The sequence below is a fragment of the Pelodiscus sinensis genome, chromosome 5 (assembly GCF_049634645.1).
Source record: "Pelodiscus sinensis isolate JC-2024 chromosome 5, ASM4963464v1, whole genome shotgun sequence".
NCBI lineage: Eukaryota > Metazoa > Chordata > Testudines > Trionychidae > Pelodiscus > Pelodiscus sinensis.
The window spans coordinates 110,450,451-110,477,892 of record NC_134715.1 but is presented as its reverse complement, the minus strand read 5'-3'; the positions used below and the strand labels follow the sequence as shown (position 1 = coordinate 110,477,892).

At 41.3% G+C, this 27,442-nt stretch overlaps 1 protein-coding gene across 5 annotated transcripts; it reads left to right on the top strand.

The window, feature by feature from the left end:
* Nucleotides 1–14: 14 nt before the first annotated feature.
* LYAR (Ly1 antibody reactive) lies at nucleotides 15–14,129 on the top strand. 5 transcript variants are annotated; one of them, XM_075930745.1, is made up of 10 exons: nucleotides 15–156; nucleotides 3,105–3,294; nucleotides 5,354–5,468; nucleotides 7,881–7,988; nucleotides 9,871–9,954; nucleotides 11,442–11,862; nucleotides 12,179–12,295; nucleotides 12,741–12,826; nucleotides 13,044–13,121; nucleotides 13,270–13,404. In XM_075930745.1, exons 2-9 carry the CDS (start codon nucleotides 3,173–3,175, stop codon nucleotides 13,080–13,082), a joined length of 1,092 nt encoding a protein of 363 aa, XP_075786860.1. In that variant the 5' UTR covers nucleotides 15–156; nucleotides 3,105–3,172; the 3' UTR covers nucleotides 13,083–13,121; nucleotides 13,270–13,404. The 5 variants fall into 5 exon arrangements, with proteins under 5 accessions (XP_075786860.1, XP_075786859.1, XP_075786857.1 ...); XM_075930744.1 differs by lacking the exon at nucleotides 13,044–13,121 and having other exon boundaries at nucleotides 12,182–12,295; nucleotides 13,270–14,129; XM_075930742.1 differs by lacking the exon at nucleotides 13,044–13,121 and having other exon boundaries at nucleotides 13,270–14,129.
* The last annotated feature ends 13,313 nt before the right edge of the window (nucleotides 14,130–27,442 follow it).

Here is a 27,442-nt window from a genome sequence, read left to right as displayed (position 1 = left end):
GGCTAGGGTGACCCCATCGGGAGCGCAGGCGCAGTTGGGGCCCAGCGGAGTCGAAACCCCCCCCCCCCCTTCCAAGCTCCGCGGCGACCGAGTGGAGGAGGCACGTGCCGGGGTCAGGCGGGATTGGCCGTTGGAGGCGGTGGCGCAGCGTTTAAAGTGAGTGGAGGGGCCAGCCATGCCTGGGATCGCCTCGAGCCCCGGGGCGCCTTCCGAGGGTGGGGAGCGGCGGCAGGGCTTGTGTCGCGCTGACTGCACGAGCCGGTCGGGGCGGGACGCTAACGGCTGGGCGCGCGCTCTGACCGGTAGGCTGCCCGCGAGCGCTTGCGCTGCAGGGATGGACGCTGGACGGGAGATTCCTGCACGACCCCCAGCGACCCGCCCCGGGCTGGCCGAGGGAAACACCAGGCTGGTGCGCCCAGCAGGGGAAGGGCGTTATAGCTGATCCTGACCGGTTTGGGCTGGAGTCTGTCAAGTGCTGGCGCTTCAGCTGCCCCTCCACCCCCTGTCCTGCTGCTGCTCCTGCTCCTGCCTTGGAGCTGCCCCCCTGGAAGCCTCCTTCTTGCTGTGTAGGGTGTGGGAGGGAGCAGGGGGGCACTGATGGCGGGGTGTCCCGTCTCCCCACTTCTGTACCTTATCTCCACACGGAGAGAAGGGGCTGGCAGGAGCGTGGCAATGCAAATCTCTGACACTGTCACACTGTGTGGGTCTGTGTCAGTCTCACAAACACCAACTGTCCTCTCATCTCCTGACCTAACATATACTGGAGGGTGGGTGTTACTGCTTTTACTGCTTGCAAAGTGTGTTAGTTTTGGGTTTTGACTGGTCTGTGCAGTTCATAATGTTCATTTCTCTCTTATGCTTAAATTTAATTCTTTGAGGAGGGAGTTCTAACATGTCTAACCTGGTGTGGCTGGGCTAATTATCCCTATGGTGTAATTGCTGTTCCTGGAAGTGTTTGGCATGTCCTTGCAGCCCCTGAGAGGCAGAATAGTGGGTCTCCTTATGCTATCCTTGCCTGCAGACACCACTCCTGTAGCTCCCATCAATTAGTAATGAGGAACCATAGTCAGTAGAAGCTGTGGGCTCAGAGCCTATACAGGAAGGCAGCACATGGTGCCATGGAGCCATTGCTGTACATGCCAGCTGCTTTGAGGAGCGGTGCAGCGCTAGAGCAGGAGTAAGCCTGACTTAACTCTGCTGCTCCACCACCTGGAAGCCCAGCCAGAGCCTGCTTCCTGAACCTCTGTCGTAGCCTTGAACCCCCTCCTGCACCCAACCTCCTGCCCCAGACATGAGTCCCCCTGATCCCAAGCTCCTTCCCAGGGCTTGCACACTGAAACCCCTCCTGGACACCAATCCCTCACCCTGGGCTAAGCCCCTCCCACACTCCAAAGTCATTGGCCCAAGATCAGAGCCTGCACCCCTACTCCATCCTGGTGAAAGTGAGTGAGGATGGGGAACGAAGGGGGATGGAGTGAGCAGGGTGAGGCCTCGGAGAAGGGGTGGAGCAGGGGCAGGGCCTAAAAGAAGGGGTGGGAAGGAAGTAGGGCAAGGGTATTCGGGTTTGAGGTAGATCTTGCATTGCACTTAAATTGAAAAATTGATTCTGTGGTTAAAAAGGTTGGAGACCACTGGTGTAGCATACCCTAAGTTGGGGTAGAGAGCTTTATTTTTCCCTGTCAGGGGCCACTGGCTCAGAAAAATCAGGGGGCACTGATAAGGACACAAAAAAACCCACCCCTCATTACTGCCTGGATCTGGCCCCTGAACCTCAGGGCTCTCCCCCAGCATTGGGGAGCCTGCTTTGGTGCTCTAGCCCCCCGCTGCCCCACCATGGGACTGGAGCACACAAAATCTACTAGCCTAGTGCTTCCACCCTGCTCTGGAGTGCAAGGAGAATGTAGGGAGTGTCCATCTCAGTCAGGGGCCTGGTCAGTGAGGTGTTTTTTTTCTTACTTGTGTGCAACACCTCTCCCTCCCCCCAACTGTTTTTTCTGTGGGTCAGCAGCCCCCAACCCAAAAAGGTTCCCCACCCCGATATAGTGTTTAGTGAGGGCCAAATATGGGAGGAGGTTTTTTAAAAGGGGAGAAATGAAGACTGGGAGAATAAACAAAAAGAGAACTAAGAAGAACAAGGTGGAGGGCAATGGATGGTCAAATAGGTAAAGACTTAAATTTTTAGAGAGATGAGTTTGATCTTCATACAAAATCTGACTGGCAGTCTGTGTTAACATCAGGAAGGGATGATGTAGCCTTTTAATCAGTACAAAGTAGGGATATAAATGGTTTACCGATTCCGGTTAACCCGTAGGAGCTGGAGCAACCCCTGTCTGGTGGGGCCTGGCCCATTCCTCGCTGCAGCTTACACACTGGTTTTCTGGGAGTGGGACTGGCAGCAGCCCTACTCCTGAGGAGGCTTCGCTGTGGCCTCTGCAGTATAAAGCTTATTTAAGCTTTATACTGCAGAGCCCGCAGCGTGTGTAACTGCTATGATTTTTAGTGATCACAAAGTTAACATTTTTAAACACATTTTTACATCCCTAGTACAAAAGTTGTATAGACAACTAGGAGTCCTGTGGCTATATAACAGATTAGTGTTTAAGGTTCCCCAGGACTCCTTGTTTTTGCAGATACAGACTAACATGACTGTCCCTTTGAAAGTTGCATAGAATCACTGACTCTCCCCTCTTTAGAACAGAGGAGTTTAAATTAATCCAAGTGTCAAAGAACACTACGGGGCCTGAACCAGGATTTTGACATCAGAGACAAAGGGGAAGAACATATTACAGAAATATTACAAAGAGAGAACAGCAAGATTTGGCAAGCACCTTTATGTGAAGAGAGAAGGAAAAGCAAGAATCAGAGATGATCCAAGTTTGATGCAGTTTTCTATTTTAAAAACAATCAGAATAATTGTTTGAGTTGTATACACAGAGAAAAATGTTTGCAATTAAAAATGAATGTTACTTAGAAGCACAGTTAACTTGAGAATCTTGTTCACATGAAATCTGATAGATTTGATATTGGTAGCTAGAGCTACATACACTTTAAATATAATTCACACGCTTTTTTCAGAGTTATAACTTTAATTGCATTTTTTGTAGGTTTGGATTTGGAAAAGAACCAGTTTTAACCACTTTTGAGAAGAAATTATTTTGATCGCTTCACCAAAATGGTAGTCTTTACCTGCAGTGCATGTGGAGACTCTGTGAAGAAAGGACAGGTTGAAAAACATGTAAACATTTGCAGGAACTGCCAGTGCCTCTCTTGTATGGATTGTGGCAAAGATTTCTGGTATGTCAATGATTGTGTGCTAGGGCTTAACAGATCATAGAATCATAGAATACTAGGACTGGAAGAGACCTCGAGAGGTCATCGAGTCCAGTCCCCTGCCCTCATGGCAAGACCAAATACTGTCTAGACCATCCCTGATAGACATTTATCTAACCTCCTCTTTAATATCTCTACATAAGGAGATTCTACAACCTCCCTGGGCAATTTATTCCAGTGTTTGACTACCCTGACAGTTAGGAACTTTTTCCTAATGTCCAACCTAAACCTCCCTTGCTGCAGTTTAAGCCCATTGCTTCTTGTTCTATCCCCAGAGGCCAAGATGAACAATTTTTTCCCTGCTCCTTAGGATACCCTTTTACATACCTGAAAACTGCTATCATGTCCCCCCTCAATCTTCTCTTTTCTAAACTAAACAAATCCAATTCCTTCAGTCTTCCCTCATAGGTCCTGTTCTCTAGACCTTTAATCGTTCCTGTTGCTCTTCTCTGGACTCTCCAATTTCTCCACATCTTTCTTGAAATGCGGTGCCCAGAACTGGACACAATACTCCAACTGAGTCTAACCAGTGCAGAGTAGAGCGGAAGAATGACTTATCATGTCTTGCTCACAACACACCTGTTAATGCATCCCAGAATCATGTTGCTTTCTTTGCAACAGCATCACACTGTTGACTCATATTCAGCTTGTGGTCCACTATGACCCCTAGATTCCTTTCTGCTTCTGGTCCACTATGACCCTAGACTCCTTCCCAGACAGTCGCTTCCCATTCTGTATGTGTGAAACTGATTGTTCCTTCCTAAGTGGAGCACTTTGCATTTGTCTTTATTAAGCTTCATCCTATTTACCTCAGACAATTTCTCCAATTTGTCCAGGTCATTTTGAATTATGGCCCTATCCTCCAGATTAGTCGCAACCCCTCCCAGCTTGGTATCATCTGCAAACTTAATAAGCGTACTTTCTATACCAATATCTCAATCGTTGATGAAGATATTGAACAGAGCCTGTCCCAAAACAGACCCCTGTGGAACCCCACTTGTTATGCCTTTCCAGCAGGATTGTGAACCATTAATAACTACTCTCTGAGTACGGTTATCCAGCCAGTTATGCACCCACCTTATAGTGGCCCCATCTAAGTTGTATTTACCTAGTTTATTGATAAGAATATTGTGAGACCGTATCAAACGCCTTACTAAAGTCTAAGTATACCACATCCACCACTTCTCCCTTATCCACAAGACTCGTTATCCTATTAAAGAAAGCTATCAGATTAGTTTGACATGATTTGTTCTTTACAAATCCATGCTGGCTGTTCCCTATCACCTTGCCACTTTCCAAGTGTTTACAGATGATTTCCTTAATTATTTGCTCCATTATCTTCCCTGGCACAGAAGTTAAACTAACTGGTCTGTAGTTTCCTGGATTGTTCTTATTTCCCTTTTTATAGATGGGCACTATATTTGCCCTTTTCCAGTCCTCTGGCATCTCTCCTGTCTCCCATGATTTTCCAGAGATGATAGCTAGAGGCTCAGATACCTCCTGTACCAAGCTCCTTGAGTATTCTAGGATGCATTTCATCAGGCCCTGGTGACTTGCAGGCATCTAACTTTTCTAGGTGATTTTTAACTTGTTTTTTTTTTTTATTTTACCTTCTAAAACTACTCCCTTCCCACTAGCATTCACTGTGTTGGGCATTCCTACAGACTTCTCGGTGAAGACCAAAACAAATAAGTCATTGAGCATCTCTGAATGTGTGAATGTTGCTGGTACCCGCAACACCAGCTCTTGCTCCCCCTCTTGCTGCCTCTGATGGACTCATATGGAGTCAGCAAGTGGGGGAGGAGGAGGGAGAGAAGTGACTAGTCGAGGGGCTAGTTGACTATCCAATAAGCTTTTTCTTATCAAATAGTCAATTAGCTGCTTACATCCCTGTTTCATAGAATTAGATGCTAAATTTGTGAAGTTGCCTCGTTTGAGATACTGAATGTGATCTGTTAACGGTTTTGTTAATTGAAGTGGAACACTGTTTACAGAATTTAAGTGTGGCTTATTAATATTTAAGGGGTGATGATTATAAGAGCCATGTGAAATGTTTAAGCGAAGATCAGAAATATGGTGGCAAGGGTTATGAAGCCAAATCTAACAAAGGAGATGTTAAACAACAGGAGTGGATTCAGGTAATGCTTTAAATATATATATTTAATATTCTTTTTTATAACTTTATTTCAGAAAAATCTTGCATACTAAAAACAAGCATTCATATTGGAAACAAATGTATAGGTGTTTTATTTTAAATAACAATGCATGTTCTGAAAAATAGTCTGAAATGAAGAGAAGAGCAGACAAGCCTGACATTCTAACAATGCATCTCACCAGCTGAGCATCAGAACTTCAGTTTCTGTCTTTGCTCCTGGGATGAATATTGTAAATGTTAGCATGCTCTTCCCCTGCAGGTCATTTGTCTGTTCGTTGTGACCTGCTTGCTTGTTAGGAAGCTGAACTTGCTTCTTTCTCTAGTGGGGTGGGTATCATAAATTGAAGGAAAGGAGAGAAAAGTGACAACTAAAAACTGGTAAGAGGATTCTTGAGATTTCTAAGAGGGTTTTAGAGATCATTTTCTCTCACCCTTGAGAATAATGTAAATACAGAATTGTAAGTATTTATTTAAATATATAAATAATCCTGTAGATTAGTCTGTGTATATACACGCAAATTAAAAAACAAGTATTGTAATAAGTAATATAGGCCTTGAACTGGATTTGTACCGTTGTTTTTTCCACATCTATAGCAACATCATTGACAAAGTTTCTGAACAATTCAAGTAACCAATCAAAAGTAAAGCAAGGGCTTGTCTATGGGAACATTTAATTCACAGCAATGTGAGGTGTGACTCTATCCAATTGTAACTTGCTGTATGTAAAGGGTACGTTGCACCTGGACATGTGCTAACAATAAGCAGCATAGCCTGAGCTGCTGCAGTCATCTACCAGAGTACAAGTCACACCTGCTGGGTATATACTCAAGCAGCCAGCCATGAAATGGGCAATCTTTTTGGCCTGAGGACCACATCAGGATATGGAAACTGTATGGAGGGCCATGAATGCTCATGCAATTGAGGCTGGGGGGCAGGAGGGGATGAGGTACAGGCTCTGGGCATGAGAGGTTTGGGGTACAAGAAAGGCTTTGAGTTGGGACTGAAGAAGGGAGGGGGATTGAAGCTGATGCAGGGAGTTGGGGTGCTGGGGATGGGTACCTCTGGGGTGCCTTCTAGACTGCACTTAAAGCTGCTCCTGAAAGCAGAAGCTTTATTCTCTTTTGGCCAGGTCCTACACAAAGGCACAACCATGTGATTCCCAGCCAATGGTAGCTGTAGGAGCGGTGCTTGGAGTGGGGGCAGTGCACGGGGTCTTTTGGCTGCCCATACTAATAGAAACTGGAGGGAGGCACATGCTGCTGCTTCCAAAAGCATTGTGAGGTTACGGCATACACAGATCGGAGTAAACCTCAGAGCCAGCTCCCCAGCAGGACCTCAAGAGCCAGATTAAAACAGTTGATGATCTGGATGTGTCCCATGGGCTATAATTTGACTATCCCTGAGCTGCTGTCCTTCTGAGAATGGCCATACTGCTGTTTTTAGTGTTCTGGGGAAGCACACCAGTTGAACTTCTCTAGTCTATCACCCTCGAGACCTCACCGGTGCCACACCAGAGAATTTGCCAACCCACAGGAGGTCAATATTGTCTAGCAGCATTACCAATACTCCTACTGCTTCTTGGGCTCTTTAGAAGAGATTTTGGGGGTAAATTAGAGCTAAATAACAGCACTGAACACCGAGAGCCAGGACTGGCATCTATAAACAAATTTTATGAGACCATCAGAAATTTGTTCACACCCATGATAAGTGGCCATCCAGCTAACTAAAATTATGCCTGACCACGGATATTGCCAGACTAGAGAGGTTCAATCTGTACAATGTAGACATATAGTCTTAAGTGTTTGTGTGGACCTTGCTGATACTCACTAATGGTTCCTTAGTATGTGCTGATCTTCCTAGCTTTGCAGTAGGAGAAGATTTAAAGCACACTAAGGACATGTCTGTATTACCGAGAAAATCAATGCTGTGGCAGTCGTCTTCTGGTGTGCAATTTAGTGGGTCTAGTGGGTACACATTAAATCGAATCCTGAGGGAGGGCCGGTTGTGAGGAGTAAGGGAAGTTGACAAGAGCATGTCTGCCGTTGACCTTCCACAGCAAAGACTGCACCCTACCTTGGATTAAGGTATGTCAACTAGGGATGTTAAAAAGCAGGTAATATTAGTCATATCACTTTCTGTGATTTTATTCCAGTGAATTTTAGAATGAAAAATCTCAAGAATTGGTGTTTGTTGTACAGTTTTTGTAATACTATAGCACTTTCAGAATTCGCTGTATAATCTGTCTGACTACAAAGATAGCAAATAATAGACTGTGCTACATGGTTTGCAAGCATTTTTTACTCAAGGTGCTCCGTATTTCTCATCTCGCTTTGCATCTGACCTTTCTAATTAACTCTGTGCTTCCTTGACAAGTTATTTGGTTTCTTTCTTGCAGAAGATTCATGAAGTTATTAAAAAGCCTAACATTAGCCCCAAACTGAGAAACATCTTAGAGCAAATGCTCAACTATGACAATATTCCAAGAAAAAAGGGCAAATTTCAGGTATGATTTAAATAAAGCAAGTAATGGATTTGAAATTAGGATTTCAGGATTATAATCTCATACGTACCACTATCTTGTTACCTGAGACCAGTTGCTTACCCTGTCTGTACTTCTGTGTAATTTGGGAGGTAGATACAGGAGAATAACTGTAACTGTCATATTAAATTCATATTTATAAAGCTTTAATCTTTGAATGGAAGGCCTTCTGTGTATGTAATTTTTTAATCTAAATTATTATTAGACATATTCAAGAATTTGGTAGGTTTGGAGTCTTGCAGGTGCAAACTCCCTCTCAGTAAGTCTGCCTGCATTTCAAAACCACACACTTTAATATTTTTCCACTTAGGGATGTGGAAGTTGGCAGAAACAACAAATATGCCTGAAAAAATTACATTGATTGTTCTGCTAGATATCACTCATTCCAGAAATCTTAATTGTTTCTTAGGGCTCTGACTTACATTCCTCTAAATGGTACCTTATTGAGCTGCCTCTAGACCACTATGCCTGGTTCCATATCTTTTATATAGTATCCATAAAGAATAATAGACATGGCAAGGATGAGTGAGCATATTTCTTCTATTCCATGCTTCAGTTTATAAGGCTGACAAAAGACAATACATATCTCTTTTATACGATTCAGGAAACAAACTGTGGTGAAACTTCTTGAGATACCATAACAGACATGAACATTTGAGTAACTTTCTAGGGAGCCAATGACTTTGCAAATTATTAATGCCATTACTATTCCTCCTCCCCTCATTTAAAAAAAATCTGTTTCTGCTGATTCTTCAGAATATCAAAATAAGCTTTTTGCTGCACTTTCCTCTTCAACAGGAACTTCTGACACTGCTCCAACAATTTTCTAAACAGATATATGTGAAACTTATTTGCATTTTAATACTCTGTGATAAAACTAAGGCAATGAAGCGTGCTCAGTTGTTCCATATTTTAAATGACTTCATTGAGCCTGAATGTTATATCTCACTTAATAAACATTATGTAGTTTAATGGGATGCTAGTACATTTGGCAGTCCCTACTCAGAAGAGGCTTGGGACTGATTCTTGACCTGGACAAGAATTTTGGTCAGCTATTGAAGTGCTCAATTAGAAGCACAGATGGTATATTAGATAGATGCAAAACAAATTACAGCACTGGCACAATGGGGAGAATGAATCATTTGCCCACTAATCACTAATAGTAAGTGATCATATGTTGGAATTTTAAATAAATATTTGAAATTATTAATATAGGGAATCACCAAACACCAATTTAGCTATACATTCTCTTAATAAATCAAAAAGCCAAATGATTATTCATGGAGTTGCTCCAAACATGCCTAAACTAGCTAATTAACAAGCAATGTACTACATCCAAATAGCAACAAAACTTTTTTTTAAATCAAGATATTTACAAATGAGTTCAGCCCAGAGGTACTCAAACCCATATTGGTCAGCTCCAGCATGGTCAAGTAGGAATTAGTAACAAACTCTTTTTAAGAGTTCATTTTTTTTATACACTTTTTAACAAACAAATAAACTGGTTTTTAGCTGAAATCTCCAATTAGGTACTGGCAATTCACCCTTATTTCCTGTCTTAGTCCAGATAAAATTTACAACCTCCTTTCTTCCCGAGGACTTTTTTCCTCTCCTTGTTGTCCAATAGTTTCTCCCATTGGACTTGACCTCACACTGAGGTTTTGGTTCGGAAGGGGACATTTTGGCTCATTTTAAGACAGATTATTTGATTTTTAAAATAGCAACACACTAGCAACACGCACATACCTATTTCCTTAACCAGACTTATCCTATGTATAGTTATCAAGTTAAAATACAATGCCTGCCACTTGTCTAAGTTTTCTTACTTTTTTTTTTTTTTGCACAGAATTGGATGGTGAACAACATGAATATTGGTAATTGTGCTCTGCAGGACCAGGTGTGGGATATTTTTTCTGAAGTAATCAGCAATGTAAGTCAAATCAAAACCACAAAATATTTCAGTAAGAATAGAATAGGGCAACAGGGTGGAGAATCTTCAAGACTCCTATTGGAGACACTAAGTGCAGTGTATTAGGGAAGAGTCATTCCCTGATGCACAACAAAAAAATGAAAAGTATGAGACCAAATTCTTGCTAATTTATGGAGCAGTGTGTTGCTAATACAGTATAGCTTGGATATGCATAATAATATCTGATGCTAAGCTATATATAGACATAGCATAATACTTATACGAAGATTATGGGAAAACTTTTTATCCGAGGTGCTTTTTCTAGTAAGGAACAGTCAGTTCGCTTTCTGATCTTTACTACCCCAATCTGCTGTGAAATCTTTGTCCAGTAATATTTTTGCACATCTTTTTTTCCATTGCAACTTAAAAGTGTGTATATTGTCTCATTACCCATCCATTGGAGTGTATTTTATTAACTCATTTCATAAGCACAACTTTAAAATTGGATATTTCTATTGAAAGAGCAATTCTGTTAAATATAAATAATATTTAATGTATTTTTAAGATTAATAATTCTGTTCCCAGACACGCAGCTTCATTAAGATGAATTTAAGGTTTAAAATATCCATAACTTAACTACATATTCCTGAACTGTCTCCCAACCAAGTGTTCTAAATCCAGGAAATTCAGAGTCAAAAGATATCCAGACATTTTAAGGAACTTTAACTTTGTTAGTGATGTCATGCAATAACTGTCAGATTATGATTAAGGCATTTTACTGTTCATGGTTCCAGATATTTCTTCATATTTTTCCCTTTTGTGATACCACTGCAGGGTAGTAGTAAATTTTGTTATTCTGAGTGAAAATGCTGTGTGTTTAAAGAAGATGAGCTCTAGTTTTCATACAAAATACAGTGGTGAATCCATGCTTGAGTGGAACTCAGCCTTGCTTATGGAATTGTAACCAGAAGCTCATAACAGTTTTTAAAAAGAACTTGTAACTGTTAGCCGGATGCTTCTAATTTCTGTTTAATATTCTGATTTGCTTAGCTGTTGCCAACACCTTCTGTGTCTCATTCTTTACCTGTTCACTATTGTGTTGTAATTTAGCAACTATCCTTTTCCTGGACTTGCCTCATTGTTCTGTGCTGTTTGTGCTTGTGTGACGTTCATCGCACTCAGATCTGCGTGGAAATTTTTCTGTTGTATTGAAAAAATTAAGTTTATCATGTTGGAATTTTTTTAATTAATAAATTAATGTCCACTTCATCCTCCTAAACAAAATTAAGTGGAATAACAAAAGCATGCTTGGATTGTAAAATAAAATCTGAGATGGGGCAGTCGGACTACAATGCCTTGCTCTTCAATTGACATGCATTGTCTCCACAAACTAATGCTATTCTTTAATAACTGATAGACTTTATTTTATGAGCATAATATCTCCTGCATAAATAATGGAAGTATGTGAAAGATATTTCTATTATAATATTATTTTCTTTCAACAAAAGGGGCCAAGCAAAAAAGAACTAGAGAAACCACTGCAGAAAATAGAAAGCCAGCCTGTAAAAAGTGAAGTAAACCCATTGTCCACAGAAAAAAATGAAGTGACAGCTGATAAACTTGAGAGAAAAAAGAGTAAAAGAGAACGAAAAGAAGAAAGACAAAAGAATAGAAAGACAGAGAAAAAAGAAGTGAAATTAGAAAGCCTACGAGAGAACTCTGAAACTAAACAAGGCAAAAAGCCTAAGAAAAAAAAGGGATGTGCTGAGGATGAAAATGAGGAAACTTCCAACTGTAATAATGAGGAAAGGAAAAAAAAGAGAAAGCATGAGAAGACTAATACATCTCATCTGGAAATAAATGGAAATGGCCATTATAAGGAAGAAAAACAAACCAATACAAAAAAACAAAAACGTAAACATGCAGAAGGTATATATTTAGCTCATATTCCATGCAAGATAAGTTGTGTTTTGGTTTTTTTTCTTGAAAACTCAGTAACTTGCTTTGGTGGAACCTCTTTAACTTTTAAATACACTTGTAAGTACAAAAAAAAAAGGGGGGGGGGAGGGTATATAATGCAACTTAAAATAAAACATTCCAGTTTCACCTAATTCCAGAAACCTGGAAAAATCTTACAACAAACTCCAATGCCAAGAATAGAAACTTTTATTTATAATAAATTTTAGTAATTAAAATTTTAATATTTTTTCCTCATTAAATTTATTTCTGATCACTTCTTTTCCAGAAGAACCCAACACAGTAACAAAAAGAATGAAATACACAAAATCATCTGTGGCAACAGAAAATGAAGAAAGTGGGGATGCAGCCATTGAAACTGAAGAAAGTGGGGATGCAGATAAAGGTATCCTCAAACACAGTGGAAGTTTAGACATCTGTACTTTAGTAAGATAATGAGTCATTTCATAACACATAACTAAGTGCAGCTATTCATTTGAGCCTGATAATTAGTTTCCCTTGGTTTGTTCATTCATTTTTGCTGGCCATTCTCCTTGGCTCTTTTTTTTTTTTGGCAGCCTCACACTGGCTGTTGGTTTCTGTGTTAACTTCTTGGTTGCCAGGCTAGCATGGGACTGTACACTCCATTACTGTTAGTTACAGTAACTAACCTGAGGAACAACTTGATCTTTGTGCCAGGGTAGTGATAGTGTTGTGGATACAATAATCAGCCAAGAATAAAGGAACCGGACAATGGTTGTGTGAACAGTTTTAGTTAGAACAGAAGATGAAAAGATAACCTAGAAATACAGAAAATATATAATACCATTATGTTTTCAACAATATTACAGGTAAATTCAACTGGAAGGGAACTATCAAAGCTGTTCTGAAGCAAGCCCCAAACCATGAAATTTCAATTAAAAAACTAAGAAAAAAGGTACAGTAGAATTTCAGTTTTTAAAACCCCTTTTAGTTTATGCAATAGTCTTTTTTTTAATTACTTATGTGAAAATATACAACTATTCTTCATAAACAAAGACTTTGAAATATATGTCATATCGTGTTGAATGTTAACTGGTTAAATAGTAAATCATATAAAGATTCAAAAAAAATTGATTTATGAAATTTATTCTGTGATTTAAATTTATATTTAGGGAGGTCCTTCCCTCCCAACCCTGCAAAACACCATGTAAGGACATATTGAAGTCTGCAATTTCAGCTCTGAGTTATAGGTATTGAAAGATTTCTTGTTGGATTTAAGTTAAATGATATCATTGAATTGATACAAAATATGTATGCCGTTTAGTGTGAAATGTTTATGTAAAAAAGTGAAATATTTCCTGTTAATTTGAACTATTTTGTTTTGTTTTTTTTATGTAGGTTTTAGCTCAGTTTCATGCAGTAGTTGGTGAATATCATAAATCACAAGAGGATCTTCTGGTCATATTTAATAAGAAAGTGAACAACAATCCCAAATTCAAGGTTTTAAAGGACAGAGTTAAACTTATGAAATAGACTATGAATATTTTTATAATACTCAAATTTTATTTGCAGACTGTATCCAAATTCTCCTATGAAGTACGCAAACAATTTTCACTGATTACAATATATACTGAATATATATTACAGCTTATTTAGTTGTAATTCTATTCCTGGATTTCCCAATCCTCCCCACCCCTTTTTTCCCCCCTATGTTCATATGTACAATTGAAAAATTGGGAATGGTTCCACATCTTGTTTCCAGCCATTTTGATTTTACAGCAAATGTATATCTTTTGTAGAATTTTTAACAGAATGGAAAATTGCTGCCCAGTCTATTAAAATCCTTTTCATGGTACTGAAATTATGCAGGTGTGAATTTACTTATTAGGACCTGGAATGAATTGCACTTTTGCAGGAAGCAGTACAATTGCAAACATACATTAATACAACATTTAATAAAATATTTTCATTGTAAGAAACAAATGTTGGGGTCCAAATGCTACAGATCATACATACTAATATATTAGCATCCAATTTGCCATAAGAGGAATAATTGAGATTTTTCTGTTAAGTCACTATCCATTTAATGATGTTGAATTTCCTAATGCACACTAAAAGAAAATACATATATTTATATACACAACATTTAATCAGTTCATATTTCAGTACCATAAATATTTGATTAGAAAGCAAGTAAAGCTATTTTTTGAGTGCTATTGCCTCAATGGATAATTTTACAATAAATACTGCTAAATTGGCATTGTTTTATTGGAAGTTTTTCCTAGTTTTATACATCTTTGTTTATGTGCTTTTAGAATCAGGAATTATGCACTAACTACAATTACAGGTACTGTAATTTTAAATTAGAAGGTGTAATAAATATTTCTGTTTCAGTAGTAAGGGACTTAGATGTTAGAAACGGGGTGGGGAATAAAATGAAATTTGTGTAGGGAGTTTTACTTGAAATAATAGAATAACATTTACTGCCACTATCTAGAAATACCTACAGGTTGAAACTCTCTTAACTGGGACTCTCTGATCCAGCAACATGTGTGGTCCATTAGGACCATGAATGTTCCAGAACCAGAAAGTCCTATTGGAGGGCTAGCGCCCAGGAGCACTGCAGGCTGGCAGAGCAGCAGAGCTTCCTGGCAGGGCTGTGAGAGCCCCATGTGCGGCAGAGGCTGCAGGGCTGCTCAGAACAGAAGTAGGAGCCAGGCTCTGCAGTGGAAACCTGGTGCACGGAGACAATGGGGCTGTTGGGCGCTGGAACAGGAGCCTAGTGCATGCACAGACAGCAAAGCTGCCTGGCACAGCAGTGGGAGCCAAGTGAGCAGAGGCAGTGGGGCTGCCTAGCAGAGCAGTGAGAGCTGACAGGGCAGCGGGGCCAGTAAGAGGGGGGAGCCAGCTGCGAGGGCAGTGATTGGGCCAGAGCTGGAGGGGACTGGCAGACGGAGCCAGAAATGACCAGCCCTGGTCCAGCAAAATCCCTCATCCAGGACTGGTTGGGTCCCAAGGATGCTGGACCAGGGAGGTCCAATCTGTACTACCATGGAATAGCAAAGAAAGTGGTGAAAACTGTTACTTGAAGCCATTTAAACTAGACTGAAGCCTATAAGATTTGAGGATGACAGGATTCTCAGATGGCTTTAGGATCTTTGAGAAGCCATAAATTTTATTAAACACACAATTAAAATACATACACCCACACAAAAAGTTCGTCTGCATCTGCAAAAGTATGAGGAGTCCTGTGGCACCTTAGAAACTGATAGATTTGTTAGAGCATAAACTTTTGCTCTAACTTGTTAGTCTCTAAGGTCCCACAGAACTCATTGTTTTTATAAGCTTATATAAATGTTTCACTTACTGATTTTAAAGCTGTAGCTATGAGTTTTAAGTGTCTGAATACTTGTCCCATTTCTTCAAATATTTTTACTTTGTTTGGATACAATATACTTTCAACTCATACACAAAATAAAGTTTAGATACTTTTGTCTTCACTGAAGAAGGGTAAATATTTCAGAAATGGATGATGGAAGTGATCAGAGGCATGGAATTACTTCCATACAAGAAGCCATTTAAAAGATTGGGATGGTTTAGTTCAGAAAGTGACAAACGGAAGTGGTCGTGACACTGATATGCAAAATAATGAATAGATTAAAAAGGTAAAATCAGGCCTTTTATTTACTTCTCAACAAACATAAAGTAAGTTAATGAAATTGAACATAATAGGTTTACACATTGAATTCAAGAGTTTGATTTAAAATAGAATTATACCTGTATATGGATAATTAGAATATCCACAGCTACTGCATATAGAATTAAAAAATTCAGTGTGAGCTCAATTAGTGGTGCAAGTACCCAGCATCATTGAACGTTATACAATGTCAAGGTGTAATCCTAAATATAGCTCTAACAGCCTTTGGGTTGAAAACTTGACTCACGACTCAGGAGGAAGTTTACTAAACCCAATCTATAAATTATTTGTTCTCATTCGAGTCCCTGTGGGTGTTCCACTCATGCGTTGGTGCGTCTTTGTGTCAGTGATTGGAGGATTTTCCCCTACCAGTGCTTTCCCACGGCATGCATGTGTAGTTGTTGCCTTGTGGTGTTGTGTCCGTTAGCTGCGTGTGCGGCGCAAGTCCCTCCATTCCTTTTCATGTCATTGGCAGAAGACAGAGCTCCTCAACAGTGTGACCTGGATGTATGGCAAGCTGTGGCATTTTATCTGCACAGAACAAGACAATTCTGGACATTCACTAGACTTTTTATCTCTATACCACTGAGCCCTCTAAGGGGTCGGCAGTGTCAGCACCGTGAATATCTAAATGCATATCATCCTGTGTCCATACTGGCTACAAGTTTCGCAACAAGTGCCCATCCCCAAGGATCACGGCACATTCAACCCAAGCACTGGCAACATCTATGGCCTTAATCCGTAATGTTTCCCTCTTGGACATCTGCAGGGTGGCTAGTTGGTCCTCCCATCATACCTTTGCACAACACTGTGCATTACAACAGGGCCCAATTCCAGCTACATCTGTGGGCCTCGCTCTACTTGCTACCTCTAAGGCATGGCTCCAAAGCCCACCACTGTCTTCTGCAGATATTGCTCTATGGTCACCTGAGTGGAACATTCACAAAGACACCACTCAAAGGAGAAGTTACCTTGTGCAGTAACAGTGGTTCTTTGAGATGTGTGTTCCTGTGGTGCTCCTCTATCCTCCTTTCCTGGAAGGTTATTTTTATTCAAGGTACTTCCTTGTACTAAAAAGGAATGATGGTTGGTGATCCAGCCTAGATTTGAGGCTACTCAACACTTAAGCCCCAAATTCAAAATGGTGTCACTTGCCGTGAAAATTCCATCAATAGATCAAGAAGATTGGTTCTCTGCCTTTGACCTTCAGAATTCATACTTCCATGTTGCAATCTACCCACCTCTCAAACAATTCCTATCTTTTCTTGTTAGCCTGGAACACTTTCAGTACAGCGTGCTCCCTTTTGACATGTCATCTGTCTCAAGGGCCTTTTCAGAGATCGTATTAGTAGTAACAGCATAGCTCCACAGGAAAGATATTTTAGTCTTCCCTTACCTGGATGATTGGCTGCTGAAGGATTGCTTCCTAGAATCAAGTTCATGAGCAACTTTGTAGCCTTACATCTCTTCCTCATAGTGAGCCTACAATTGAACATTCAAAAATCCAATTTTACCCCTGTGCAAAACTTAAAATTAATTTCAACAACTTCCACTCCACAATCAACCTTAGCCTCGACCAGTCCATACAAGAGATCCACTTCCTTGACACTAAAGTACACTTAGATGATGGCCACACTACTCTATACTGGAAACCTACTGACTTTTTTATTCTCACCTACATGCCTCTAGTTTCTACCCAGGACACATCATATGATTAATTGTTTACAGCTAGGCTCTGATACAACCGGATTTGCTCCAATCCCACAAACAAGAGACAAACACCTAGAAAGTCTTTATCAGGCATTCTTAAAACTTAAATATCCACCTGAGGAAGCGAAGAAACAGATTGACAGAGCCAAACAATTACACAGGAATTTGCTTCTACCAGACAAGCCCAACAAGGAAAAGAAGACCACTAGATACCACCTATATCCCTGAGCTCAAACTCCTCTAGAGCATCATTGACAAATCTACAACCTATTCTGTAAAATGATCTTGGGAGACAGGTCTTGGGAGACAGGCTAGTCCTCACCTACAGACAACCCCCTAACCTGAATTAACCTCATTGGGAAGTTTGAAAACCTTCAGGTAAACATGGGGCTAAGTCTTCCTCTAAACATCAGAGGCAGCAGCAAGGGGGGCTGGGAGCAGGTGGCTGTGTGGGAGGCTTGAAAGCCAGCTACCCCCAGAGTACTGGTTCCCTTCCCTCACCCTCCATGCTGCTGCCTCTGTAGTAGGCAGTGGGGGTTGAGGGGCAGGTAGCTCTGTGGAAGCCGGCACATGCAGAGAGCCAGCTTAAAAGCTGGCTTCCCACACGTACCAGCTCCTGCCTGCTTCCCCCCGCCCACTCTGCTGCTTCGGATTAGAGGAAGACTTAGCCCTATGCTTTCCTGAATGCTTTCAAATTTCCTGACGGCCCCACCATGAGGTCAGCAGGGTGATCCCACCAGCACTGCAGTCGGACACGCTAGCAGGAGGTTGAATCAGACTGATATATGGAAGGGGTTCTCTGGCATGCACTTGTGTGTGGTCTCATGACCATCTCCATGAGATACTTGCACAGATGAAGAGCTCAGCCATCTTGGATTCAACTGGGAAATACAGTATCTCCCTGCAGTGTGAGCTTCTCCCAGGCAGTAGAGACCAAGTTGGCTGAGAAGGATCACAGTCCGGGTACACAGATTTTTGAAACCTGAGACCCTTGGCATAGTCCTGCACATTTTACTGTGATATTACATCTTAGATTACTACATATTCATTTTAAAATGTGTTTTACCATTTATACTGTTTATTATTTATATATGCCTTGAAAAAGTTAAATTAGACTAGTTTTTCTTCATTCAATTTCCCTTTATTGTTCTCCTCTGGCATTTGCTCAAATACTGAAACTTATCAGAATTCTTGAATCTCGTTTCTATTGTGACATGAGGCCACAGTATGGAAAAATTTTGAGAACCACTGCAGGGGAGTATTTATTAAAAAAAAAAAAAAAAAACACAACATTTTGCTCACTTTTCTTTTAAATCAACACAGTCATGAGGTTTCTAATAACCTTTGATTTTCTTTTCCAAAAAAAATCTAAATGTTGGACTGTCAGCTTCTCATTATAACAAGCTAACATGGAGTACTAATGTAACAGGAAACTACGGAAGTGAGCTGCTTAGATGTCTCCTTGTGCTGTATCATGTATTAAACAGCACAATCTGTCTTCATTTTTAAACATATGTTAATTATTACTGTTATTTTCCTTTCAAAAAATTATATTGGAATTTTAAACCCTGCCTGCTATTTCTTTGCAAACTGTTTTTTCCCCCTCTTTTAATCTAACAAGGGGAGGGAATTTGTAAATGTATTATGCATGTATTTAAGCAGGCAGTTTAGTCATTTAAAGGGAAAAAAGCTTCAAAGGATGCACATCTACTTATTCTCAGCACTGGGTTATGCTTCTGTACTAGTGTAGTTCATTTTTTTCTTCTGTTGAAAAATGATCCTCCCATCTGATGCAGTAGTCTGATTGCTTCAGTACAATGTATTCAGAACTTAACATGACTAGTGATTATACTTGATGGCCATTGAATATAGTCTCTCTGCATTATTTCATTCAGGCACTTGTTAAGCTGCAAAACTCTCCCTTATGACGAAAATCAGAGAGCATATGTAAAGTTAATATAAGATACGCGAAAAAAGGGCATTGTTATATATAACTTTACTCCCAGGTTACCAGATCTCATAATGTATTCAAAATTTGTCCTTTTCTTCTCCCAATTAATTTTCAAGAAAAACAAGAATAAGTCCTCTAAGTTTCTTTTCTGCTCTGTCAGCCAAGGAAAGTGTATTAGGTTTCTCATTAGTAGTTTTACAGGAAGTGTTACCTAATATTGAATTCTAAATTTCACTTGGGCTAGAAGACCTCTTATTAGTAGCTTTTTTCTTGATATGTAGAAAAACTACATAAACAATAAATGGTCCTGTAGCACCTTAGAGACTAACTAAAAATATAGGTAGTATCATGAGCTTTCCTGGGCCCAACCCACTTCTTCAGATGACAAATATGGAGCAAGGGATCCAGGGGTACAAATATGTAGCAGAAAAAGAGGGGAGAAAGGGAGGGGGAAAACTGTCAATTAAAGTGTCCGTGCTACATGAGGCTAATAGAGTGAGCTATAAGTACCCAAGACTTGCTTTTGATGTCATTTGGGTGTTGAATAAAACAGCCCATTCAAGACATGTCTTTGTTCAATTTTTGGATGAACGTGTCAAATTTGCATATGAAGGCCAGTTCTGCAGACTCACTCTCTAGCTGCTTCCTGAAATTACTTTGTAAGATGATAGTAATCCATTATTACTATGCATTAGTGAGTGTTCAGGCAGTTAAAATTTTCTCCAACAGGTTTCTCTGTGTTAAGATTTTGAATAGCTGATTTGTGTCCATTTGTCGTAGAGACTGTCCAGTTTGGCCAATATACGTGGCAGAGGGACATTGCTGGCACTTTATGGTATAACACATTAGTGGATGTGTAGTTGTATGATCCTCTGATGCAGTGGCTGATGTGGTCAGATCCTATGTAGGTATGTTGAGAGAGTTGATTGCAGGGGTGGATTCATGGGTATGATTGAGGTTTGATGCGTGATTGCTGGAAATAATTAGTTTCAAGTTATGGGGCTGTCTGTAGGCAAGGATTGGCCTTTCTCCCAAGACCTGTGAGAGTGAGGGATCATTTTCCAGGATAGGCTGCAGATTGTTAATGATGCGCTGGAGGGGTTTAAGTTGGGGGCTGTAGTGATGACTAGTGGTGTTCTGTTACTTTGTTGTTGGGCCTATCTTGAAGAAGCTGATGCCTGGGTACTCATTTGGCTCTGTCTGTCTGTTTTTGTTTGTTTTGTTTTTGTTTTCCACTTCCCCAGGTGGGTATTTAAGCCTGATAGGGATCCTGTAGGTGTTTGTGTCTGTGAGATTGGAGCACATCCAGTGGTATCTTAGGGCCTGCATGTAAACAACTGATTGTGTGATGTGTCCTGAATGAAAGCTAATGGCATGTAGGTAAGTATAATGATCAGTAGGTTTCTGGTATAAAGTGGTGGAAATGAGGCCATATTTTAATTGGTAGGTAGGCGCAGTTGAGAAGGTATCTTACTGTTTTTACTTGTTAATAGAGTTGATTTGAAGCATATCACATTTTTTTGCTTAAATTAAGTCATTTTAAGACAGGTTATTTCAAGATTCTAGGTCATAGAGCTTAATAGCTGTTCCAATAAGCATATATTCTCCTGCTTTATTTTACTTTTTATGTAAAGAGGATGTTATAAATTAAAACAAAGAACTGTGCAGCATTTATGCTATCAACCTGCTGTTAGATTATGAACAAATGATTTATTCTGTGGTTTCTTTAAGTAGACTTTTCTCCTTAAATATATGTTTCGTCCCTCTTTTTCTTATTGAATTGTTTGGTACTAAACCACTCTGTTGCTGATCAGAGGATTCTTCCCCCCTAAAGTAGAGTTAGTATATAGCCATACCCCTGAATCACTGTGAACTAAAATCGGCTCATTTTAAATATTAATGATTTCTTAGGAGTCCCTGTGGTAGTTATTGTCCACATCTAAAGTCTCTGTCTGTAAGCCCATATTCCAGGACTACTTCAATGTAGACTTCAAAAAATATACAGAGTATTATCACAGAAACTCGTATACTAGTTAGTTCAAATACATTAGTCTTCTCATACATTTGGCCAAAATGTATTATTGAAATTACATCACCACAAGTCCCATGTGAGATGTGAATAAATTAGACGTTTCAATTTAGACCCAAGTCAATTTTCAAATTCCAAGGAACAGGCAATTTGAAAGTCTTAAACCTCCTTTGATAACTTCAAATGTTCAAAATAATTGCTTTTTACTTGCAAAGCAAATCAAGCAAAAGGAATTGAAGTAGGTGAATTGATTTAGTTTTGACAAAGACAAAAGGGAATGAAAAGTGTACTTTAAAACACATACTGCCTTAACTATGAAAAGATTATTGGCCTTTCATAATGAAATGTGCATGTTTGCTCAAGAGTTACTAAATTGCTAAAATCGCTGGATGAAGTTCAGCTTTTATGTCCTATGCCTATACTGGAAAAATGTATGCTATGTATATATTGTAATTATGACACTTTAAATCATCACTTAGCACAGTGTAAATAAGAGAGTCATGCTAGGGCTAACCAGCTAATAAGTTCAAAGCAAGCACATTTTTACCATGTTTTTTTAAATACCGCTCTTTTTTCACATGTAGACAGAGACCTTGATTGTAATTAGATGTATCTAGCTCCCAGTACTGGACTTCAATAGCTAGACCAGGCACGCAGGAGATACTTAGAAGGAAGGTTGGGAGGATGCAGCTCAATGGCTTCTGATAAACTTAAGTGGATTCTAGTAAATTTGAATCTATATAGTCAAAAGATCCCCATAGCCAAGGGCTCTTTGGCTAAACTTAAGAGAAAAATACAAAAGGAAGTGGTGTGGCCAAATCCAACTGCCTTTGAAAGCCCTAACCTAAAGAATCAGGTATCCATTGTGCAGATGCATGAACTGTAATCTGTAGAAATTGGATTAGTCCATCAACCTAAGCAGTAACTTGTGTTGTGGCATGATATGGTCAAGACTAAGTTGCATCATTAGGGTTATTACACTAGCAATGTCCCTTTGGAATGCACCAGTGGAATTGGGTACGGAGGAGGACATTAGGTGGCAAGCTTTGTTCATAGCAAGTCTACTCCAGAGATTTGAATACTCATGAACCAGAAGGAGCAATTTTGTGTGAGGAAGCAAAATGCGTTAGAGATATATGGGAACCAACCTGTAAATAGTACACCAGTTTTCTCTACTTCTCTTGAAGGCAAGGAGACATTTATTTTACATTTGAAAGGGCTTTTTATGCAACCCAAAGGGCAAATCATGTAACCCTTTTTAAAAAACCATCTAAGTTTCTGCCAAATTTGAACTTGCAGGGTCAGATCTTCCACTATTTTGCACCTTGTATTGTCATGTCATTTACACCTGTGCAAACCATTCTAACCTACCTCACTTGTAGGCCTCACAAGTTTCTTCAACAGAAAATGAGGGCTGCACAGTCCTATTTGGTAGGGAAAGTTTGCTTCTTGCCATTGGCAAGTGGATTTATCAACTAGCTTGTAAGAAATCTATTACTTGCTTTTTCAGTGTGCTGGAGATAAATGAACATGGAAACATGCCCATTAAAAATGAAGAACATCCTAACCAGGAAGAAGAGGTGGATGAGGATTTTGTTTAAACAACTCACAAAATTATCCAAAGCGCAGGACTTGCTGGTGATGAGGGACTATAACTCTAGACATCCATTGGGAAAAATAATGGAGCAAGATGATCCAACAAATTCTTGAAATGTATTGGAGGCAATTTCTTATTTCAGAAGGCAGAGAGAGCTGTTGCAGGGAAGCTGTTCTAGATTTGATTTTAACAAATAGGGAAGAACTGGTTGAAAATTGAAAGGGAGCTTGTGTGAAAGTGATTGTGAAATGATAGAATTCATGATTTTAAGGAATGGTAGAAGGGAGAACAGCAGAATTAAAACAATGGATTTCAAGAAGGCAGACTTTAGTGAGCTGAGGGAGCTGGTAAATAAGATCCCGTAGAAAGTAAGACTAAGAGGAAAAACAATGAATATACTTAATAATGTTTCTTTGAAAAATAGCTAAGTGGACAAGAGCTCACCATTCCACTGTGTGGAAAAGATAGGAAGTATGGCAAGAGACTACCCTGACTTAACCCCAAGATCTTGAATAATCTAAAAATCAAAAGGGAGTCATAAAAAAGTGGAAACTAAGTCATAGTACAAAGGATGAATATAAGTGTAGGGGAGCCTGGACTACCCTGCCTTGGCAATAACTTGTCCAAAGTGCAGATTTCTGGCCTGTTTCAAGTCTGGTGTGCCAAAGCATGCAGGCAAGGCCCAAGAGTCAGGAATTGTTTTGCATAACAATGCAGATTAAGCATGGTACGCGAGACCACGTCAAGAATACACAACAAGCAACCTTGTACTGGTACTTCTGTTTCTGATAAGCAAAAAATTACATATGCAGCCCTGAAACTGTCAGCTATGCACATAACAACATCCTGAGTAGGATGTACCCCACATAGGGGCATTGGGCATTTTATGTATCCTACACAATACGTAATCAATTCATAAATATTATTAGAACAACCAAGTCTCATTTTGCTATAAAATGGGCTTAGTAAGAACAATCAATGGGAGGGAATGGGCAGGATGGACTCTCACGTCCTGCTCTATGTAACTAGAAGTAAATAGGCCATTTACACAGGCGATTCAGTGCATGGTGTTCCATTGTGTGGGAAGAGAAGGAACCACAACTTCCTGCCTGGTACTGTAGGTAGCATATGGGTAAAGTGTAAGTGAATTAGGCTTTATTATTATATATAGTAGATCTCTTATTAATTGCTTTTGCATCGCTTTGTGCTGTATAGGCAGTCCCCGACTTACGCGGATCCGATTTATGTCGCACTTACGAACGGGGCTGTCAGCACTGTCTTCCGGGGCAAGAAAAGCTTCTCCCGGTCTCCCTGGTCTGCTGGGGGGGTCCAGCAAAGCCGCTGGACACTCGTTTGCCTGGGAGCAAAGCTGCCCAGGCAGCGGGACCCCTGCCGCCTGGGCGGCTTTGCTCCTGTCCCCCTGGTCTGCTGGGGGGGGGGGGGTCCAGCAAACCTGCTGGACCCCCCCCCAGCAGACCAGGGACACCCGAGCAAAGCCGCCGCCTGGGCGGCTTTGCTCGTTTGCCCAGGAGCAAAGCCGCCCAGGCAGTGGGAACCCCGCCGCCTGGGCGGCTTTGCTCTGGTGTCCCTGGTCTGCTGGGGGGGTCCAGCAAAGCCAGGGACACCCGAGCAAAGCTGCCCAGGCAGCGGGACCCCCAGCAGACCAGGGAGACAGGAGCAAAGCCGCACAGGCAGCGGGGTCCCTCCACCTGTGCGGCTTTGCTCGGGTCTCCCTGGTCTGCTGGGGGGGGCAGGGGGCGCAGCTAGTGCGCCCCCCCCCAGCAGACCAGGCTTTTGTTGCGGGTCGCCTCGGGTAGAGCTGCTAGGGTGCTGCCGGGTTGGTCCTGTGGGAACCTACCGGGCAGCGCCCCAGCTGTTCTGTCCCAGGCTCCAGATTCAGCAGCTGTTGAAACTGATCAGGCTGATTCCAGGAAGCTGGGGGCAGAGCAACTCTGCCTCCGGCTTCCTGTAGTCAGCCCCTGGTCAGTTTCAGTGGCAGCAGCTGAATCTGGAGCCAGTTCTGACTTACATACAAATTCAACTTAAGAACAAACCTATAGTCCCTATCTTGTACGTAACCCGGGGACTGCCTGTGTTAATTGCTTTAGAATGTATAGCATTTAAGGTTTAAATTGTATAGTAATTATTTTTAAGGTTTGTAAAACTTAAACAACTGTATTAACTGCTTAAAGCTTGCAATAAATAAGGAAGTGGTTAAGGGCTTTATTCCGGAGGATCGGACCAGTCTAGACGCTTTTTTCCGGCTTTTCCCCAAGCCGGAAAAAAGCGGCGGACATCTTTATTTAAATCCCCCGTGGATTTCCCTATTCTGAAGTTGAAAATTAGCATGCCCCTTTCGGAAAAGGGGCCAGTGTAGACGTAGCCATGGAGTGGGGAATACTTTGTGGGTTTCAATGTATGAATGAGAGACATGGAGGATGTAACCTTCAAAGTCTTGATGAGCAACTGTTAAACTATCCCTTTTGTTCTTAAGTCCTAGCAGTGGTTGGTAGGAAGTGTCCTCAATTCTTTAACAAAAGGAATAGGAGAGGAGAGGCCTTGGTCTTTGGCTGGGCTGCACCTGAAGGAAGGAGCCGAGGACCCTACGGTGGTAAAGAGAGCCCTGGTTTAAACTGGCAGCTGGAAAAGAGGTTTTAGGGTGAGTTTTTGAAGAGTTTGTACTGAGGTTTCAGTGTAGAATTAGCCAAGAGTTTTTGTCTCTTTTGATTTGTAACTTACTTTGCTCTGCCTATTCTCACTTTTTACTACTTAAATCCTACTGCTTCCACTTAAAATCATTTTTATTTTCTATCAAACCCAGTGTAAATAATTATTACCTTGGAGAAGGGGGCAACCAGTGTGCACATTCCCCCTTTTATTGTTAAAGGTGGCTTACCTAATTCTTTGGGGTTTGATCCCATCTGGTGCTACCTCAGGAGGTTGGGCTCTAAACTGCACTCCCTTGGACCTGAAGTGGTTCAGTGTCTGTACTGCTTCTTGGTGGGGGCAGGGACCTCAGCTCAGGGCCTTGGCTGGGGGAGACCAGCAGAGCTGGCCCAGCAGGACCGGGTTGGGTGGAGCCCCAGAGAACAGGAAAGCGAGTGTCAGTGGCCGTGTCGGCACCCCGAGAGGTACCCCCCAAGGGGTCATCTGTGACCACACTGCCTCACACATACCTTTGTAACTGTTCTTCGAGATGTGTTGCTCATGTCCATTCCAAATCCCGCCCTCCTCCCCCTATTCAGAGTAGTCCAATATGGAGGAACCAAGAGGGTGGAGGGCCAGCAGGGGTACGTATTAGTCAATATAGCAGCGCCACTCTAGGGGCTCCCCTGCTGGCCCAATGGGTACTGCTAAGAGAAAAACTTCCAATGACGCATGCACGTGATGTATTCCCCCATACATGGAATGGACATGAGCAACACATCTCGAAGAACAACAGTTACAGAGGTAAGTAACCGTTTTTTCCTCTCTACATATTTTTAAATGGAAAAGAGAACATCATAACTGAGAGTGTGACGGAAACAGAGGTTCCTAAACTATGCTGTTGGAAGAACAATCTACTGGACAATTTTTCCCTATCAGCTCTTCTGCTTTTGGCCTTCATTATTTCTGGAAAATAAAAAATCCAAAACCCAAACCAAATCTATATGCCGGTATCTGGCCCTTCCTACAGCTTCAAATTTCTAACTTCCCCCTTCTCTTTGACATCAGCATATCCCACCTTTTTTTATTAAGCCCTTACTCTGCCCTCTTGCTTAAAACCCCCTCCCGCAAGCAACCAGGGTGTTAACTAGGGTGCCTAGTGTGGGGTAGCAGCAGGGGTCAGCCCCTTTCTTCCACACTTACCACGGCGATGGGAGCCGAAGTGACCAGGCAGTCTGCTCCTCTCTGCTGCCCTCCATTTCACCTGACCTTACGGCCAGGGCTGGGCTGCATCGCTCTGCTTTGCACTGACACGGTAAAATTGAGTATAGCAGGCTGGGAGAGGGTGGCAGTGTGGGATGGAGTGGAGCAGGCTGCTGTGTCTCTCCTGCTTCCACCACCATAGTGAGTGGAGGGGAGGACAGCTGCTGCTGCCACCCTGCACTAGGCCCCCAGCTAATATCCCATGCTACACTGGGCCCCATCCACAAGACAATTGAAGTGGCCGGTGGGGGCTCCTGGGGTGGCTGCCTCAAATTGTCTTATGGACTGGATGGCTCTGCCCAAACCTGATATAAGTGGATTAATGGGTTGGTTTTTGGTGGGAGAAAATGTTCCTATTAATTCCTCTTTCTTGGCAGAAAAAGTAAATGCTCTGCAGCCAATACACTACTTCAAAATTATCTTTCCTCAGACTCCTAAATCACTTGCTAATGCAAAGGCTTATAAACATTTTCACAGGCACTCCATTGGACTTTAGGCTTTTATTGATTTTCGGAGACACTCCTTCTTTTCATTTTATCTAATTAAAAATGCTGTTCTTTCAGTTTACTTGTCTTACACCATAAAGTACACACATGCTATTCTCTTGCTATTGCAGTTCCCAGTTCAAAGTTTCTTGCTTCACTTTGTTTACATTGTTGACCAGTTGAGAGGCAACAG

Coding starts and splice junctions, on each gene's coding strand:
- LYAR (XM_075930742.1), top strand. CDS start 3,173: ATGGTAGTCTTTACCTGCAGTGCATGTGGAGACTCTGTGAAGAAAGGA. Junction 9,955..11,441: donor TTTCTGAAGTAATCAGCAAT/GTAAGTCAAATC, acceptor TTTCAACAAAAG/GGGCCAAGCAAAAAAGAACT. Junction 11,863..12,178: donor AAAACGTAAACATGCAGAAG/GTATATATTTAG, acceptor CTTCTTTTCCAG/AAGAACCCAACACAGTAACA.